General features: G+C 38.2%; 1 protein-coding gene across 1 annotated transcript in view; it reads right to left on the reverse strand.

The window, feature by feature from the left end:
* Ptpn20 (protein tyrosine phosphatase non-receptor type 20) overlaps positions 1 to 21705 on the reverse strand; it is a 60748-nt gene that overhangs the window by 26104 nt on the left and 12939 nt on the right. The window contains exons 2-4 of the mRNA XM_027389318.2: positions 17513 to 17665; positions 12302 to 12399; positions 9133 to 9245 (exon numbers count right to left, since the gene is read on the reverse strand). Coding sequence (XP_027245119.1) covers positions 9133 to 9245; positions 12302 to 12399; positions 17513 to 17665 — 364 coding nt within the window. The remainder of the gene's footprint in view (positions 1 to 9132; positions 9246 to 12301; positions 12400 to 17512; positions 17666 to 21705) is intronic.

The following is a 21705-nucleotide window of genomic DNA, read 5'->3' on the forward strand; positions in this document are numbered from 1 at the left end:
GCTTGTCTCTGGAGAAAACCGAGTCTATCTCTCTGAAGCCACTGACCACCTGAACCTGTCATTTAAAAATGAGACCTTGTGGAATTCCCTCATCTATGTTGGTCTATCACCTGGTATTGTCACTATGTCTTGTTCAAGCAACCACACTGCTGAGAGTAAATGGGTGCATTTTCCCTGCTGTGTTTAGGGGAACTATCTAGCAGCAGGCATCCTGGTTCTCCAGCTGTTACATTCTTTCTGCCTCCACTTCTATGTTGTTCCCTGAGCTTTTGGTGCAGAGGTTGCATTGCAGATCTATCAGCTGGTGCTGGGCACCCCTTAAACAGTTTTTAAAATATTGCCATTTGTATTTCTTCTTTTAAAAACTGTTCAGATCCTATGTCCATTTATGAACTGGCAGCTTTGTGTCTCTGGTGTTTAATATTTTGCAGTTCTTTATATACTCCAGATATTAACACCTTGTCTGAAGTACAGCTGGCAAAGATTTTCTGCCATTCTGTAGGCTGTATTTATTATGTTATCAGAAACTTTTATTTAAATTTCATGTAATCGCATTTGTCTGCTTTTGGCATGTTCTTGGGATGTTACGGTTCTATTCAGAAATTTGTTGCATATACCTATGTCCTGAAGTATTTCCCTTTGCTTTATTTGATGAAGAGGGCCTAGGCACACTGTAAGCAGTATCATCCCTGGGCAATAGTCCTGGGTTATACAAGGGAGGCAGCTGAGGAAGCAGCATTCTTCAATGGTTGCAGCTTCAGTTCTTGCCTCAGGGTTCCCTTCCTTGAGCTCCTTCCCAGCTTTGCTCAATTATGAACTATAACCTAAACCCTTCCCTCCTATATTGCTTTTGGTCATGAAGTTTATCACAACAATTAAAAAGCAAACTAGGATATCCACTGACCCATTTCATGAACGTGTGTGTGTGTGTGTGTGTGTGTGTGTGTGTGTGTGTTTGTGTGTGTGTGTGTGTGTGTGTGTGTGTGTGTGTGTGTGATGGGGGAAGTACTTCTGTGTATGTTTATCTTATTGATTGTTGAATAAAGCTGTGTTTGGCCAATGAAACAGCAAGTTAGACAGGACTAGGAATCAAAGAGGATTCTGGGAAATGTAGTAGAGAAGTGGTGATCCAGGCCGGAAGTGACATAGCAAGGAGACTCATATTTAAACAAGGAGAAACAGGAAGTGTCCCTTTTCCCCTTCCTCCTCCAGCGGTGCAATGTGACCCCCTGGCAAGGGCGGGTGCCAGCGGAAGGCATCCTCTATAAGATAAGTCTTATAAAATATATAGATTTGAGCTGACAGGTGAGGACTCCTAGTCATTGGCCAAGCAGCTTTGTACCTAATATGTCTCTGTATTATTTTGTCCATCTACGCAGCATGCAGAACTCGGGTGGCTGGCGGAGACCGCCCACGTGGTGGTTGGGCTCAGGCAGCTTTGGCAGAAAGATTTATCGTAAAAGAATGGTGTCAGTGAGCGGGATGACCCCATGCCCCAAGGTTCCCAGAGAAAGAGGGAAACCTGCCGCCACAGCCTGCCCTGTAGGGCCGCTGAGAAACATCAGAGCAGCTTCCATATGCTTGCGCCGGCCCGGCACTCTTGGAGTTTGGACTCAGCACTCCCAAGATGATAAAGACAGATCCAGATAAAGAAAAACCTCTAAAGGTTTTTTAACCTGCGTTAAAAAATATATGTAGGCTTGTGAGAGAAAAAATAACAGGATGAAATAGAGTAGTCGGTTGTGGTGGCGCATGCTGGTAGGATTTGCTGAAGGAAGTAGAGGCAGGCGGATTTCCACAGAGAAATCCTTTCTCAGAAAAAAGAAACAAAAGAAAGTAAAAATAAAGTAATAAAAAAGCCACATAAAGATGGAAAATACACAGAGAATCTGGATATTATATACCATATTGTTGTCTTTAAATTGTTTAATTGCCAAGGAAAGACTTACTGCTGCTAAAATACATTTGATTATAAATGCTGCTAAATTACATTTTAAAAATGCTTTGACTTCAAAATTTAAGTCTAAGGATAGGCTACTTGGAAAAAGAATTTCTGCTTGTGTTTCCACAGAAAATGAAAAGCTATGGATTCCTTCCAGACTAATATGGTTTGATCAAGCAAGACCCCCTGAAGCTGAGACGATACAGCCTTACAGACTACAAAAACAAGGACTTGGTCATGTTTCTATGCTTTATCATGATCTCTATGGTATATGAACATCGCCCCCAATGCTTCAGCAGGAAGCAGTTTAGAAGGAACAACACCCAAATGCCCAAATATTGTTTATAATTGTTTGTTTTCATTTAAATGGGGTTGGTTGTAAATAATAATGAGCATAGTCAATCTCTTCAAAAAAGGGGGGAAATAGGATATAGGAATGAATACTTTGCATTGGTATGGATTTTCATTTATAGATACAACTTTAAGGTCAACTTTGTGATATGTATGTCTCCTCTCATTTAGGTATCGTGTTATACAGATCTTTTAAAATGATATGTATAATTAAATACAGGTTATATAGTTACCTATAATAGTCAAAACTTATAATTAGGTTAGTTACATCTTCTAGATATATAGAGATGTATTTGAGATGGTTAGGTACTCTTCAAACCTTTCAAAGACCTACAGAAATATGGCATTTAAATGGTTTAGGGTTTATCTTGGCAGAGAGATACAACTGTTCCTGGCTCACCAATTACGTCAGAAAGGAGGATGGGCATCGAAGAAACTTGTGATGGAGTTTGTTTTCAACATGGCAAGATTAGCCATTTGGGCAAGAAACTGCTCTTGCCTGGACTGTTTGTTGCTGTATAAACTGGACATGCAGGACCCACAAGAAAATGACTGCTGAACTTAAAAAACAAGACAGTACTGAAGTGTTCCCATTGAAATGGAGAAGTGTGCCAGACACACTGTGGCCTAGGGGCTGAAGATGGATGTCGTAACGTTACAGAGGAACTTGGGTGACTGTCCAGGTATTGAGATGTGTCTGTCAATTCTAGAGTTTATATATTATCCTTCTGTGGTCTTTGATAGAGTTGAAGACAGATAGTTATGGTTATAGTTTCTTCAGTTATTATAAAAGATAAGTTATCCTTTTTATTTAGACAGAAAAGAGGAGATGATGGGGAATGTACTGTGTATGCTCATCTTTCTGATTATTGAATAAAGTACTTGTTTGGCCAATGAGACAGCAAGTTAGACGGGACTAGGAGTCAAAGAGGATTCTGGGAAATGTAGTAGAGAAGTGGTGATCCAGGCAGGAAGTGACATAGATGCATATTTAAGCAAAGGAAGCAGGAAGGGTTCCCCTTTTTTTTCCTCTGCTCTTGTTCCAGCGGTGCAATGTGATCCACCAGCAAGGGAGGGTGCCAGAGGAAGGCATCCTCTATAAGATAAGTCTTATAAAATATATAGATTTATGATAATTAAGACTGAGCTAATAGATGAGAATCCTAGTCATTGGCCAAGCAGCATTGTACCTAATACAAGTCTCTCTGTGCATTAATTGGGGCCCTAACTCAGGCGGGCGGCTGGCATAGAGCGCACACGTGGCGGTAGGGCTTGGTGGCTTTTGGTGGAAAGATTTATCATAACGTGTGTGTGTGTGTGTGTGTGTGTGTGTGTGTGTGTGTGTGTCTGTGTGTCTGTGTGTGTGTCTGTGTGTGTCTTTGTGTGTCTTGTGTGCCTGTGTGTGTCTGTGTGTGTGTGTGTGTGTCTGTGTGTGTCTTTGTGTGTCTTGTGTGCCTGTGTGTGTCTTGTGTGCCTGTGTGTGTCTGTGTGTGTGTGTGTGTTAGCACTTACAGCTATAAACTTTCTTCTTAAGAATGCCTTAGGAGCTGGAGATGGCTCAAGATGGTTAAGAACACTGGCTGCTTTTCCCTAGGTTCTGAGTTCAATTCCCAGAAACCTCACGATGGCTCACAACCATCTCTAGTGGGATCTGATGCCCTCTTCTGGCATGAAGTTGTACATGCACATACAGCACATACATAAAATAAATATTTTTTAAAAAGCCATAGCTATCCATAAAGCCCTTCTAACAACCCCAGACTGCATCCCTTCCCCTGGCTTCACATTGCAACTTGTGAAAAAATTTGTAGAGATCCACAGCCAAACATTTGGTGGACCTTGGGGAATCCTGAGGAAGAGAAGGAGAATAGATTATGAGAGCCTGAGGATACCACAAGAAAACCCACAGAATCAACTAACTTGGGCTCATAGAGACTGAACCACCAACCAGAGAGCTTCCATGGGACTGATCTAGGCTCTTTGCACATAAGTTGCAGTCTGTAGCTTGATCTTCTTGTGGGATTCCTAACAGTGGGACCAGGGGCTGTCTCTGATTCTGTTACCTGCTTTGGGGACCCTTTCCTCTTCCCTGGGTCGCCTCATCCAGCCTTAATAGGAGAAGAGGTGCCTAGTCCCACAGCAACTTGATATACTATGGCTGGTTTATATACATGGTAGGCCTATCCTTTTCTGAAGAGAAAGGAGGAGGAGTGGTTGGGAAAGCAGAGAGGGGAGGTTGGGGAGAGGGACTGAGGGAGGAAGAGAAGGAGGGAGGGAGGAAGGAAGGAAGCAAGGAAGGTAGGAAGGAAAGAAGGGAGGGAAGGAGGGGAAAATGTGATCAAGTTGGGGAAAAATTCCTTAACTATATCTCAGAGACTCTCATAGGTGTGTTCTCACTTTCTTTTTTTCATTATTTTTTATTTTTGATTTCATTTTACATTCCAACCACAGTTCTCCTTCCCCCACCTCCTCCCATTCCCCCTCACCTCCCCCACTAGCCTACCCCCAGTTCACTCCTCCTCACAAGTAACTGCTCCTATGAGGAGTCAACAAAGTCTGGCACAATAGGTTGGGTCAGGGCCAGCACCCTCTCCCATGCATTAAGACTGAGCATGGTATCCCACCATAGGGAATGGGCTCCAACAAGCTAGCTCATTTGACTCTAGGAATTTTTAAAATTTCACTAGTTATTCATTCAATGGTGTATTGTTTAATTTACAAATATTTGTGTATTTTTTATTAGTCTTACTGTTGATTACAGTTTTACTCCCAGGATGCAAGGAATTGTATCAAGTATTTTATATTTATTAAGGATTATTCTGTGGCCTATGATGGGATCAATTTTAGAGAAATTTCCATATGCCAAGAAGAATGTGCATCCCCTATCTGTTGGGTGAGATTTTTCTATAGATGGAGGTAAAGTCCAATTGACCTGTGACATAATTTGGCTCTAAGGTTATGTTTTGATGCATGAATATTTACCATGATATGTCTTCATATGATAATTCTTTAAACTCATCAATATCATTAACAGAAAAGTATTAAGCATTACCCTGGAATTATTTCTTCCCCAAAGTGGAGGCGCATAACAAAGGCAGCCTTTCTTCCTTCTCACTCATTATTGTTCACCAGCTCATGCAACAAGTTCAGAAAAATCACATGCAAGCAAGTAAGGGGAAAGGTAGAAAAGCGAAGCTGAGTCTACCCTCAGGCATAGTATTTACATCAAAAATTTAAAAAATATATACAGGTAGGACTAGAGCGATGGCTCAACTGTTGAGAGCACTTACTACTCTTGTGTTCTGTTCCTACACCCACATAGGTGACTCACAACTGCTGTAACTCCAGCTCTAGAGAATCTGATGCCCTCTTATGAACTCTACAGATACCTATAACCTATACATATAATTTTTAAAAATAATAAAATCTTAAAAAAACACATGCAGCCAGGCACAAAAGTGACTGGCTGCATAGCTTTAATCTCAGCACTCAGGAGGTAGAATCAGGCAAATCTCTGAGTTCAACCCAGCCAGTACAACATAGTGAAACCATGTCTTTAAAAAGCTTCAAAGTGCATATGAATGTGCATATGTATAAGTATGTATGTGTATATGTCTTAGGGTTTCTAATGCTGTGAACAGACACTATGGCAACTCTTATAAAGAAAAACATCTAATTGGGGTGGCTTTATATTTTCAGAGGCTTAGTCCATTATCATCATGGTGTGACATGGTGGTATGCAGGCAGATATGGTGCTGGAGAAGTAGGCAAGTGTCCTATATCTTGACTTGCAGACAACAGGAAATGGTCTGAGACACTGGGTGTGGATTGAGCATATAAGAGACATCAGCCCACCTCCACAGTAACACACTTCCTCCAACAAGGCTATAACCACTCCAACAACACACCTTCTAATAGTGCAACTGCCTTTGTGGGCCATTTTCTTTCAAACCACAGTATATACACATACACATATCCGTAAATTAATGAGTTCAAGAAAGTCATTAAAGACCACAAGAGCAATTTACAATTCAGTCATATTTTTACATACTGGCAATGAAAGTTCTGTGTTAAAATACTTTCACAAGTCCCATTTATAATAGCACCAAAACATGAAACATTCAACATACAGACCTAAAAACAATGTATATAGTCTGTATGATAAAATTTCAGAACAACCAAAACTTGATGAAAGAAATCAATGCAGATATAAGAAGACTGAGAAATGGGTCTGTTGAGGAAAATAATGATTATTGAACTGAAAGCTGACAATGCCACCAGGCCCTCTCTCTGTGTTCCTTAATTACCACTAACAGGTAAAAGGGGATTATTATATTACCCAGTGTGATAGATTGCATTACCAAGGGAAAACTGGGATACCCCTATCAATGGGGGAAAGGAGTATGGCCTTCTAAGGTTTGCTAAGACAACTGAAGGCAATAGAAAACCATGGTGATCCAATTTAAGCAGAACTGCTAATTGCTCAGATATTGAGGAATGAATGCTGTGATCATTTTATCAGGTCAAAAACAAAAAAAAAACCCACCATCAAATGAGGTACTTGTTTTGTTTGAAAGAAAGAAAGCATCATTAGTGAGAGCAGATATAGCACAAAGGAATATAATAGCTATGAGTTTCTCTCTTTAATATAAATATATGATAAAATAAATCACCTTTTGAGGGAGAAGGGAACTGGGATTGTCATGTAACTCAATCTTGTTTGTAATTCAAATAAAAAAATGATAAAAAAAAATTGCCTTTCTCTTACAAAGGGAATGTAAGTTAGAGAAAACCAAGAAGATGGAATTATTTCCTCTTCTGGGAAAAGAATATAAAGTCCTGTGTACACATTATTTCCATCATGACACATGCTTACCAGTATGAACTCTTAATATATTTTATAACAACCAATCAGTTTATACTGTTCATATACTTTTTACAATTATTTCATTGTTACTGAATTTTTATTTTCCTGATTTACAATTGGATTGAAAACACTTTTTTATATTTCTCTTCTACAATGTGCCTGTGAATCTCTTTAGCCCATACTTCTATTGGTGGTCCTTTACTTGTTAAAATATAGTTCTTAATATCCTAAGGTTAACTCGTTGTCACTATGGCTCTAATAGTCAGCTCTTGGAGGAGTCCAATCTTAGTCCTGCACTGAAATTGAGAAGGAGAGTACCTAGAATTAAGTCACTTCTCCTGAATATCTCTTGCTTTATTGAGGATTGGCCTACTATAATAGTTAGGCCATGACAGTGCTTGGTGGAAATAAATTAATTTCATGCCACACAAACATGCATTGTCACTCAGAGACCATAATAAAGCAAAAAGGGTCATCATGTTTGAGTATTGGCAGAACTAAAAACAACAGCCCCAGATACAGAGGATGTAAGCATTTGATTTTCTATGGCTTCTGACTCCTCTTTTTTTAAAGCCTCTGAGCCTACTTATGGACTTGTACTGTTGGCACAGGAGTGTAAATCTAAGGGTGTTTGTTTGTTTGCTAGAAAATTCAATCAATGAGTATTACTAAAGACTCAGACCCAGGGATATTTATCACAACATCTACATATCCAACAAGAAATCAATAATATAGATTATGGTACAGTCATACAATGGAGTGTTATTAACTATCCTGAAAAGAAACTGTGATGTGCATAGCTATTGGTTTTGAAAAAGAAATGTTTACAAAGGAATTTATTCATATCTTATAGACATACTTATATTACAAGTTCTACTTTTGCCTAAACTATAGAAAGCTATGATGAATATCACTCACGTCCTAATAATATATGAAAGTTTCTAAAGCCACTAAATTATCCTTTTGTTGAACTTATCAGATAGCTGAAACCAGGGCGACTGAAAAATCGGAAGTCTAAGGTATGACTGAATCCTCTCAAGAGTGACAGGATGTGGAATACTATTTCACTTATAGTGGCCATTGGAAAAGAGAGAAACAGACAACTGCACACCTGGAAAACAACCACTCAGACACAAGCAGTGTATTGCTAAACATGACATGGGCAGTGTGACAGTACAGAAACCTCAAAAGTCAAGGGCACCAAGACTCTGCACACACTCATGGACTCACAGATCATCAACTTCACAGATCTCCAACTCTCAATAGAAGGCTTGGGAACACAGCAGGAAGTGAAAAGATCATTTCCCAAGTAGTACAGGCTTGGAAAGGGGAGTTACTACCACTGTGGAAAGTGCATAATGCCTGAGTAGGATCTAGCTCCCCCCAAAATAAAAGTTTAAATTGTAGACAGAATATTACAGCCAATCTTATTGTAGCAAAGTGAAGACCTACTGCAGTAGAAAAGAGGACCCAACCAAGATTGCTCTCCAAGCAGATGGGAAAGAAACAGTGCTGGGCCCACGTTACAATGGGCCAATACTGTTATGAATCTCCTATCACTGAGAGGGGACAAGAAACCTTCTCCCACAGTAGAACTGCCAAAGACACTAGGCAACGATACTATAAGAAGTTGCAGTATCACTGACACACCACATTATGCAGACACCACAGACAGACAGACAGACAGACAGACAGACAGACAGACAGACACAGACACAGACACACAGACACAGACACACACAGACACACACAGACACACACAGACACACACACACACACACACACACACACACACACACTGAAATACAAATGGATTAAAGAGTAGAAATTACTCTCATAAACACGAAGGGCAGGTGATTTATTTTTAAAGTATTTTCACATTAAAAAATTTTCCACAGCTCTTCATTTCTCATTAAAAATCTTTGTGCATACACTTTGAGAACTTACTACCACCAATGGTGCAATACCATACCAGAAAGCCCTGGGGGGAGAGTCTTTGATGGCCCTGCAGGCTCTGTGTCCACACTGTTCCACATGTCTCTGGATGAAAATTCACTGACATTCCACATAGTCTCATCACTCTCACTAGAAAAGAAACATACACAAGATTTAGAAAAACAAATAATGTGTACATTCAGAAAAGAATCTCTAATAACCTCATTGGTCAATAGACATCTATCTTCATTTCAATCAGCCATGTGTTCCTGGTATTCCCACTCTCATCACCTGTAACTGATTCCCTTCTAGGGTTATTCTAAACTTCTAATACCTGGTCACAAACTTCAAGTCCTCTTGTGCTGGGCTTGCAAAACCCTTTGGTCAATCCACCATTCTTCTCTTCTCTCTTAGCCAGGCAACAAGAGGTATAGGCACAACTGGGTTTCCAAATACCAATTTAGGAGCCATTGCTATGTTCTCAGACAATGTCTACCATCCATTCACTAGAGCTCACTACAATTATTCCCCTCATATAGTCCTTATCCAATTCTCTTCCTTCCTGAAAAATCAATAACCACTCCTAGAAAATATGAACCAGAACATGAATATGAAAACAAATACTTAGATTCAACTTTTCTCATCACTCCTCACTTGTTCCCTGTTCAGAATTAATCAAGTATTGCTTGTCTGTTTTTCAACAACTTATTACTATATATTCTTTCATATCCTGAAATATTCAATTTTCCTTCATCTGTCTAGCTAATAATTACTACTTTTTTTTTTAACTTACTGTACTGACTTCCTGGTCCCTTTCTGACTTCTTATCACTCAATTTCCTTGGTTTTTATATGTGGCTCTTGCACTTTCACTTGCAATCTTATTTTGCAAATCCTCCTCATTTGATGTCTAGACTTAATATTCAATGTCTAGAAAATTCTTCCTAAAGTTATCATTACAAGGCTACTCTGTGTTGCACACATAACCAGTATTTCAGCTGCTTATTTTTCATCATGATTTCTACTGGTTTTTGATGGGGGAAGTCCTTCTGTATATATGTTTCTCTTATTGGTTGATGAATAAAATATTGTTGGCTAATAAGGCAGGAAGATAGGTGGGACTAGGAGAGGGGGAGAATTCTGGGTAAGGTAGGCAGGAGAGCCTGCCAGAGAGACAGTCGCCATGTAGGCCACCAAAGGAGTAATAGGTCCAGACCCTTCTCCTGTAAGATAAGAAGACATGGAAATACATAGATAAATAGAAGTGGGTTAATAATTAAGACAGAGCTAGCCAGTAAGAAGCCCTAGCATCAACCAACATTTTTGTAATTAATATAGTGACTCAGTGTGTTTATTTGGGGTTGAGGCGGCTGCAGAATCAGGCCAGCCAGGACAAAGAACCTCAACTAACAAGTTTTTACATGTACTTTATGTTTTAGCTATGTCTCTTTTTTGGTTCTGTAGGAACTTTTGATGTTTTTACTATTTTCTCCTCAATTTTTAGAACCACTGTAAACACGTTGTTAATGTTCATTTCCTACCACTCTAAGCTATCCTCACCTTTCCTTCAGTAACTTTCAAGGCTGGAGGAGGGGGCAAAAATATAGGATGGATGGATGGGCAGACAGTAAGAGGAATGAAACTAGAAATCTAACTGTGATTTATTTTAATTTTAGTAGGCTGAATAAAATATATACTTTGCTTCATACACACTGAGTTCCTTAACTCCAGCCTGAACTATATTTTTAGTTTTAATTCTCCTCTCTCCAGCTTACTGTCATCCCAACCCACATACATCATCTCATCTTGACACATCCTCCTCACCATTAGTAAGATATTTTCACAAGCCCTAACTTTTCTCAAACATCTCTCAGCTTGAAATTTCCTTCCCACTCCCTTTTTCATCTGCTAGGCTTTCTATTTACTTAAAGTCTAAATCCAATAATAGTTATATCTTTTTCAAAAAAAGGGGCTGGAGAGATGGCTCAGAAGTTAAAAGTGCATACTGCTTTTGTAGAGGACCCGAGTTTACTTCCTAGTACCCATAATCACCTAACTCCACCTATGGTCTCCATGGGCACTTACACACATGTGCACAGATATACATATACATACACATACATATGAAAATTAAACACATCCTTTTTTCAAGTTTGTGAAAAACTCCTTTCTGTAAATAGCTGTAAGCTTTCTATAGCATATATAGTGAGCATATAATACTCACTATGTAACCACTTGTCTTTCTATGAATATTTGCCTACTTAAGTTATTATCCAAATGGCAAGGGTGGTATTTTATATTGAAGTATAGAACTCACGAGACAATAGGGCCTCAAAATACTTGGAAATGCCAATACTTTTTGTTCCTTTAATGCACTCCTGAATATGTTTTACACAGATATACACATACAAAAATATTAACATTATCATATAATACTATTCTGGTAAGTACAGCTAATGTTATTGACAAATATCTCTGGGAACACAGTCCAATCAAACAGATTTTGATTTAATATGTAGTACCTAAAATTGAATATTTAATAAGCATAAAAACCCTCATTCTTATCACCAAGTATGGCAGCACACACCTTTAGTTCCAATACTTGAGAGGTAGAGTCAGGTGGATCTCTGTGAATTGGAAGCCAGCCCAGTCCACAAAGCAAGTTCTAGGACAGCCAGAGCTGTTACACAGAGAAACTCTGTCTTGAAAAACCAAAACAAACAAACAAAAACTCTCAGTTTTTTGTTTTTGAAATAGAAACTTACTTTTTTCTGGTCCTTCTTTTTTTTTTTTTTTTTTTTTCAGCTGCAGTATTAAGAATTCACCATTCTAGTTGTGACATTGGTTAAAAAAATACATTTTTCTTTCTGAAAACAGATCAACTGTTTAACAAATCTGAAGAGGAACTGAGTTTTATGCTACTTCAATGACACTCTCCCTTCCAGGAGCTCTACACACATTTACAAATGCTTTGTATCTACTGAGGTAATACAGATACTAAATCTTTTGTCAACTTCTTTTCATTGTTAATATCACATTTACAATATAATAAATAGAACTAATTTCTAAGAAAGATAAATCGGGTTAAAAAAACTGCATTGTGAAAAATGATCAGATATTAAGGGCTCGTGATCATCAACTCCATTTAGAGAGCCAGCTGTGAAGAAAATAACGAGAAAAGTCACTCAATAAATAGATTGTTCTTACCTTTCTGAAGGCTCCTGGAAAAGAAACTCATAATTCTTACTTGAGAATGTCATATGAGAGGATTTCACCGTCTCTGAATTAACTTTTTTCTCAAAAACCTAGAGGCATAAGAAAGGAAACAAATTACAGGCACAATTTTAGGAAAACAATTAAAAAATACAGTTGCTATGGTCTTAAAAGTAGTAAGATCTTCTATGATGGAATCAAAATTGTAATCATGCAGTGTTATATAACTCTCTGAAAAATCACTTCAAATTTACATTGACTTAGTAAATATTTTCCAATTTTCCAAAATTGAGTACAGATTATTAATATCATTACATAATTAATATTTATTGATTATGTAAGATTTAATTTTGTTTATATGTAATATTTTAATTTTAAGTAACTGTAATTAATATTTATTTCATTAAATACAAATAATATACATTGAATACTCAAGCTACCTAAAGCTAATCGAAATTAGCTTCATTTGAAAATATTGATTATTACTACAGGCTAAAAGAAATTCATGTAAGTGCTTATGACATTCTATTTACTGTGAAAATAAAATTCTTAGCATATGTGCTGCCAAAGCCAGCACAAAGAAAATGTAGTACATTTACACAATGGAGCACTACTCAGCGGAAAAAACAATGAACTCTTGAAATTCACAGGCAAATGAATAGAACTAGAAGAAACCATCCTGAGTGAGGTAACCCAGGCACAGAAAGACAAACATGGTATGTACTCACTCATAAGTGGATATGAGACATAGAGCAAAGGATTACCAGCCTACAATCAACACCCCCAGAGAAGCCAGGAAACAAGGAGGACCCTAAGAGAGACATACATGGACCCCCTGAGAAGAGGAAAGGAACAAGATCTCCTATGTAAATTGGGAGCACAGGGAGGGGGAGGGAGGTAAGAGGAAGAGGGAGGGTAGAAGGTAAGTGGGGAGAATAACATGAGGGATTAGGAAGGTCAAGTTGGGGGAAGAACAGAAGACAGCAAGGAAAGAGATACCTTAATAGAGGGAGCCATTATGAGTTTAACAAGAAATCTGGCACTAGGGAAAAATCCAGGGATCCACAAGGATGCTAAGAATCTAAGCAATAGTGGAGAGGCTACTGTAAATTCTCTTCCCCTAAAATAAGATTGATGACTACCTTAAATTATAGACCCTTCATCCAGTATCTGGAGGAAGCAGAAGCAGAGATTCACAGCTAAGCACTGAGTCAAACTCCTGGAATCCAGTTGCAGAGAGGGAGGAGGAATGAGCAAAGAGGTCAAGATCATGCTAGGGAAACCCAACAGCTGACCTGAGCAAGTGGGAGCTCACAGACCCTAGTCAGACAGCTGGGAAACCAGCCTAAGACCAAACCAGGCCCCCTGAACGTGGGTGTCAGTTGGGGGGCTTGGGCAGTATATGGGGCCTCTGGCAGTGGAACCAGTATTTATCCCTAGTGCACGAATGGGAGGAATGGGAGCCCATTCCCTGTGGAGGGATACTCTCTCAGCCTAGAAACGGGGGGGGGGGGGAAAGGGGGGTAGTAGGTCCTGCCCCAAATGATACACCACACTTTCATGATCCCCCATGGGATAAATAAAATTCTTAGCATTACATTTATCTTTAATTTAGTACTTTCACAATCTAAATTCAGTAATTCTAAATATGTCTTTACCATGAAATTTTGCACTGCCTAAGGGGAAATTGTTATTCTTCTTCCATATACTTGTAATGTTCAGTATTGTATCTGGCTTATTGGCCGACAACACTGAATTTAATTAGAAGGATAAAAATCACATTACAATACTTTCCAAATCACACTTTAAAATCATACAATAACATTTTTAAAGAAGCAAACTATTCAAGAGGCAGATGAGATGGCTTAGGGGTTAAGAACACCTGTTCCTGTTGTTCTTTAAAAAAAAACAGGTTCACTTCCCAGTTCCCATGTGCCAGCTCAGAAACATCTGTAATTCCAGTTCCATCCTATGTGATCTAACACCTCTTCTAACATCCAAGGATACAAAATATGAACATGGGTTACATATGTACATGCAGGCAAAACACACTTAGGCATAAAACAAAATAGATTTTTTAAACTTATTTTAAAGCAAACTATTCTAGATGGCTGAAAGTCAAGCTGAAGGCTCTATCATGTCTCTGTTTGAATGAAATGAGATTAGCTAACAATATCAAGACAAGAAGAAACACAATACATTATTAAGACACCTGGTCTTTGAACAATTGCTCAACGAATCAAATTAATAGGAAATTAAAGAAAGGGTTGGATAATTTTTTCTGAAAGGCCTAAGTTTTTCTACTGTATACAACAAGGATATCCTTGCTGGACAAAGTGAAATAGTAATATTAGGAGGCAGGGTCTTTTCTCTGCTCCTGAAGAGCCATATATTCATGGCCCAATTACTTCACCTTTGTAGGTGTCAGTTTCTTTATAACCGAAATGAGTAACAGACAATAATGTAACCACCTTCTAGTATTAAATTTGCAAGTCTATAAACAACACAATTCCTAACAAACAACATCATATTAAAAAAGAAAGCAAGTAGTTATAGTATCAAATTGTCTTATGAAATATAAGCTAAGTAAATTCTGGCAAAATTAGTTAATTTCCTCTGACATATTACAGAAGCCATCCAGTAATATTTTGAGATACTACTTAAAAGTAGGAAAAATATAGAAACTCTTTCTAGATAAACAATGCCATGAAATTTGAAAAGATAAATAAAAACTGAGTCATAAAATATATTCCATTTTAGAAGGAACCAAGTTGGATGTTGTGGTACGTGCCTGTGATTCAAGTACATAGGAGATGCAGGCAGGGAGAATCATTAGTTCAAAGTCAGCCTATGCTACAATAAGAGACCCTATTTTAAAATAAAAATGTACACAGTAATTAAATAAAGTTATATAAAACTAAATTTTAAAATATTTTTTTAAAAAATCAAGAATTTGAACAGAAGAATCCTGTATGTATGATGAAAACTGATCCCAGAAATTACAATTACTGAATGAGGATCCCAGTACCAGGGCTGGGCTACTTCCCTACAAGTTGTTGTTCAAGGAAGCTTCTGAGAGCCCTAAAACAATACAGGCAATTGCCACTGTGGTTGGTTGCTCACGACAACTACTCGGTAAAAGACATCAGTGTCTCTTGCTAAAGAGTAAATGCTCTGGTTGTAAGACATGCAGAAATCAAGCTACAACTGAGATGGAAGCTACCTGCTGGTTAGTCCTCATAGTGCTACAAGAGTGTATTGGAGGGTGCTGGGGAGGGATATCAACAACCTTGCTAAGCCACAGACACTGTGTTCTATTCTTCTGACTTGTCAGTCAAGATGTTCCCACTAGTACAATAGTGACAAGTCTGTTCTGGGGGTAGCTAACCACTTTCTGATTAGAACAAGATAAGGCCTACTCCATAGGAACAAACTCTATTTTCATAAACCTAGTCAAAAGCCTGTGGCTGAGGAAGTCATAGATACTAGTAGGGAAGCTACAAATATTTTCTTAAGTATATACAATGTGCTCATCAAATTATCTTCTCAATAATTACATTTAGTTCCATATATTAGTGTTACTGTTGTGTTTGGTCACAGAAGCTTCATTTTTGCAATGGGCAGGAAAAATAGCAGAGGCTCATAACTGGTCAAAGTTCTAAGAGTAAGTGACTGTTGAATGTTTAGCCATAAATGGCACATTTATATCACAATGTTCTCCAAGACTTGGGGGGGGTGAAACATTGTGGATGGGACAGAAAGAACATAGGAGCCAGAAGATAGAGTAATTAATGTCAAATGTTGTCTCTTGGGCATGACACAAACACAGAACTCTTAAACTCACAGCAACTATGATAACCTGTCATGGGAGGAGGAGGTTATAATAAGGCTCATTTTTCCCTGAGGATTTTAAGGGATTTTGATTTTTAAAGTTTATTTATTTTTACTTTATGTGCATTGGTGTTTTGCCATGGGTGTTGGATACTCAGAAACTGGAGTTGCAGACAGCTGTGAGTTGCCATAAGGCTTATTGTTGCACCCAAAGCTTGTTCTAAGGAGACTCATAACATTAAGGAGAAACCTAATCTGCATTGAAACAATAAGAGTACCTCAGAAAGACCCCATCTAGCTAAGCTTCCAACTTGTGAAAAAAGCAGAGAGACTGAACATAATCAAAACACATTGTATATATACATGAAAATGTCATAATGAATGAAATCCATTACTCTGTATAATTAAATATGCTAATAAGAGAGACTCCTTGTGACATTCTGTGAAGTTACTTTCAAATCATCTTTACTAAAGAAAAAAAAATCACTCCGTGGACTAACAAACACTACACTAAGCTAGAGATGCCGAGCCAGATGTGATGATGACCTTGACTGTCTACCTCAAAGATAATGGAAAGGTAGACAAGACTACATACAGACTGCAGCCAAGTTCCATCATTCTTTAAAGCAGCACTCTTGCCAGCCTTAGGGAGAAGCAGAAGTGTGAAGGAAGTGGAAGGAAAGTGTACAGAGCAGCACTTGCTCATGGTACAGATCTTTCTGTTTCTTCTGGAATTTCTAGGAGATGAACAAGAGGACAGCATCATCATCAAAGTCCCCTAGCTCCAGTTGATTGGATAAGAGAAATAGAAAATGCAGCTCAGCACGGTGACACACATGTGATCCCAGATGAGGGAGGAAGGTTATATAGACACAGCCTAAGCTCTCTAATAAGACTCTTCTCAAAGCATTAAGAAGTGCAAAGCACCTATAAGCTTAAGATGTACCTCCCTTCTTGTGCTGTAACCCTGGCAGCATCTCCCCAAGAAAGGCAGAATGCTGAGATTACTGGTCTTGCTAGGTTCTTTGCAACTTTGTCTTGCCATAATTTGAAGACAGTATATCATATTGTTTCTATCAACAAAAACCATCATCAATGAATCTAAGTGTGCTTCATACTTCATGAGATTTTTATTTTGTACCTGTTAGTATCACAAAAGAGCATTAATATCAAAACAAGTTAAAATTTCCAGAGTAACTATGAAAGTAGTTTTCTTTAGACTGGCAAAAACAGAATCCTCCAATCTTCTCAATTTTGGTCACTTTTAATATCAGAAGTATCTTTATAAATCTGACATAATTGTAGTAAGAAGAAGTCAGTGATCTAAGAACTACCGCTATCAATTGGCAGAGAACCCTTCCCTTGTAGTTTTACCTTTTTTGTAGGTGTCTTTTTCTGACTTGATGAAGGCAATGTCTTCCGGAAATTCAGGTTATCTGAATCATCCTCAGCATCATCATTCTCTCTTCCTGAACAAAGAGAAGCAAAGACTTGATCAAATGTGAAGCACTGGCAGAAGCTGAAATCCTAGTGAGAAAAGACAAGCTGTATGAGAGAATCTCGCCTACTTTTCAAATCATCTTATCTTTATTGCTCTTATTATTTCTCCCCACTGCTTAAAAAAAAACAACAGCTTAATATTATATTTAAGACACTGATTTCTAAGTAATTTCTTTTTTCTTAATTGCCATATTATTCAATAAAATATTCTTCAGGTAAAATTTAAGTGTATATAACGTATAGAAACTATGCATTGAGAGATATAAAATAAAATTATTTTGTATTTCAGAGTCTATGAAATAGGAGGCTATCTGTGAGTTACAGCCAGCCTGGTCTACACAGTGAGTTCAAAGGCAATCAGGGTTATATAATAGAAAGACCATGTCTCAAGAAGTTGAGTTAAAACAAATGGAACAAAATAATCATAGACATTTGAGAAATGAAAACCAAAGGAAATTCCAGGTAGTGATTTACAACAAATTAGTAACATTTACTTTTGCCATTATTCCATAAATGCTGGCACACTGCTGATAAAGTGCTTATAACCTGTTCTGGAAAATGATACAGCAGTTGAAAACATCATCCAGACCCATTATGTCTAGTTTTCAAATCCTGCATTAAAAAAGCAGTAATTCAATCAAAAATAAAAGCTACTATTATCAATATGTGGTTCACAGCATATCTATAGTAAAAGCTGAGAAAGATACATGTGCTAAGAGAGAGAGAAAGGCCTTCTGGTCTGTCCAAGTATAGAGGACCAGAGGACTTCCAGCGTTGGAGCTGCAAAGTCAGGAAATAACTGCCCTATGCAAAGCCTAGCTTAAGCCTAGCTAAGGCAGTGATTACAAAAGATCCTGTAAAGTCCAAAAAAGCTTCACCAAGAAGAAAAGGCTAAATCCATTACACTTCCTAATTTCAAATGATTTTTCAGAGCTATAGATATGGTAATCAAAATAGTATGGTGCAGGCATTAAAACATACACATGGACTAATGGAATAGAATATTGAACACAGAAATAAATCCACATTTTTACTGTCAATGGATCTTTGTCTGGGGGGGGGCAAGAATACACAATGAAGAAAAGGGTAGTCTCTCTCATGTGTGGTACTGTGCACCTAGTCTATTACCCATAGCTAGAGAAGCCAGACTGTACTACTGCCATTTTCCTAGATAATACAATATTTGACTATTCTGAACACTTATCCTATATCCACAGATAAGGTAGCTGTCACCCCTCAACAAAGAAGCCTCTTTTTGCAGCAGATGGACACTACTAAAGGGATCAACAGTTGGTCATAATGCAGAGAATAAGTGCGCTCAGGGTGTCTAACTCCAGATGGTACAATACAACCTGTACACCTAAGGCTCAGAGAGCATTACTAAAGAGGGAGCTGAAAGATTGTGACTGCCAGATAGCCAGGATGGCTTGCACTAGATAGTGTCTTCTAGACATGACAGTCAAGTATATGAAGCTGTGTTCATGAAATCTCAACAACCTGGTTGCCTAAATAAAACTGGCATAACAAAGGTCCACCCTTAGATCAAGTGCTATGGGCAATCAATGGCTGTTGAGAGGAGAGTCAATCTTCTCCAGGGATGGGCTCCCTGATAGATTACCTAATCCCAAGTGATCATTTCTAAATACAAATACATAAAAACAATCCTAAGTGGGCTTGTGTGTGTGTGTGTGTGTGTGTGTGTGTGTGTGTGTCTAAATGGTTTCTGGTACGCTTGACAGAAGCTAGAATTATATGGGAAGAACTCCTGTTGAGAAAATTCCTCTACCAGACTGGCCTGTAATCAAGTCTGCAGGGAATTTTTTTTATTAATGACAGATGTAGGAGGGCCCAGCCCATTGTGTGTGGTGCCACCCCTGGACTGGTGGTGCTAGGTTCTATAAGTAAGTGGGCTGAGCTAGCCATGTGTAACAAGCCAGTAAGCACCACCCCTCCATGGCCTCTGCATCAGCTCCTGCCTCCAGGTACCTTCCCTGTTTGAGTTCCTGCCCTGACTTCCTTCAATGATGAACAGTGATTATAAAAGTGTAATCTGAATAAATCCTTTCCTCCCCCAACTCTTGATTTGGTTATGATGTTTCATCACAGCAATGGTAACACTAATGAAAACAATGGTCATGGTATTTTATCACAACAACACCCCTGAATCTCTCTCTCTCTCTATTTCTCTCTCTATTTCTCTCTCTATTTCTCTCTCTCTCTCTCTCTCTCTCTCACTCTCTCTCTCTCTCTCTCTCTCTCCCTCCCTCCTCTCTATGGTGTGTGTGTGTGTGTGTGTGTGTGTGTGTGTGTGTGTGTGTGTATGTGTGTGTCTATGAAAGGGAGGGCAGACACTGGAAGAGCTAGAACTGGAAAGGTAGGTGTGGAAATAATAAACAGTACTCATGTGTGAAATTCTAAAAACATAATAATAATTAAATTTAAAGGAAAGGCTAATCTCTTTAATAAGTGGTATTGGGATCCACATGCAGAAAAATAACACTGTACTCCTAACCCAAACCAAAAACAAGTCAAGAAAAAATTTATGAATACAAATTTATATTAAATCTAAAATATAAGACAAAGTCTATAAAAAATAGAGGTAAAAATTCTTGGAACTGGTTTGAATAATGGGTTTTTGATATTACACCAAAAGTTAAAGTAACGAAGGCAAAAATAAACAAGCATCAAACTAAAGTACTCCAAAAGCATAAGAAACAACAGAATGAAAAGGAAACCTTGAGAATGAGAGGCTATTAGTCATCTCAGATAAGGAGCTAATATCCAAAGCATAAAAGGAATTAAGACAACTCAAAAAGAAGGAAGGCAAATAACCTGATTCTAAAATGGGTAGAGGGCTAAATTTAGACATTAAGCCAAAAGAAATAAAAATGGTGACTAGATGTATGAAAAGGTGTTCAGTGTCAGTGATCAGTAGGAAAATGAAAGTCAAAAGCACCATGAGTGTGACCACACACTTGTTAAGAGTACTTCTACTAAAAAGACAGAAGGTAAAAAGTGTTGACAAGGATGCTGAGAAAGATTTAGGTATATGCTATTAGCTGTTAGTGAGAATACAAATTGGAAGCACCTGTTACAGAAAACAGTATGACATTTCCATACAAAACTTGGAACTATCATAAAGTCCAGAAATCCCAACTGCTTGGTATATTGTACTCAAAATAAATGAAGCAAATATCTAAAAAGAACATATGCATTCCCATGATCACTACAGAATGATTCTCAACAGCCAAGATATGGAACCAACCTACATGCCTGTCAAAGAAGAAATGGATAAATAAAATATTGTTAACATAAATATAACACAACAGTCATCATTAAAAGAAGGGAATCCTGCCATTTATAACATATATAAACCTATGCATAGATAGAGGACATTGTGCCAAGTAAAATAAGACAGACACAGAAAGACAAAACTATATTTATCTCAAATACAAATGGAATCCAAAATCACAGGCATAGAAGCAGACAAGAGAATGGTGATTACCAGAGGCAAGTAGGGTGTTGCTGGTAAAAGAATATGAAATATTGCTTCCATAGAATGAATGAATCCTGAATGTACAATTCCTATATTTAATGATACTGCCATCATAACTTGAAATTTGCTGCAAGTGCAGACCTTAAGTGTTTTTAACTATGCACCAAAAGATAAAAATTCACTGGCTGGTTTTGTTTTATCAACTTGAAACAAGCTAATATCATCAGAGACAAAGGAGCCTCAGTTGAGGAAATGCCTCCATGAGATCCAGATGTAAGGCCCTTTCTCAACTAGTGATCAATGGGAGACTGCTCAGTCCCCAGTAGGTGGTGTCATCCCAGGGCTGGTGGTCCTGGGTTCTATAAGAAAGCAGGCTGAGCAAGCCAGGAAAAGCAAGCCAGTAAGCAGCTCTCCTCCTAGGCTTCCACACATAAGCTCCTGCCTCCAGGTTCCTGCCCTGTTTGAGTTCATCCTGACTTTCTTTGGAGAAAGTGTAAGCCAAATGAACCCTTTCCTCCCCAACTTGCTTTTTGGTCATGGTGTCTCATCACAGCACTAGAAACCCTAACTA

The sequence above is a fragment of the Cricetulus griseus genome (assembly GCF_003668045.3).
Source record: "Cricetulus griseus strain 17A/GY chromosome 1 unlocalized genomic scaffold, alternate assembly CriGri-PICRH-1.0 chr1_1, whole genome shotgun sequence".
Classification (NCBI taxonomy): Eukaryota; Metazoa; Chordata; class Mammalia; order Rodentia; family Cricetidae; genus Cricetulus; species Cricetulus griseus.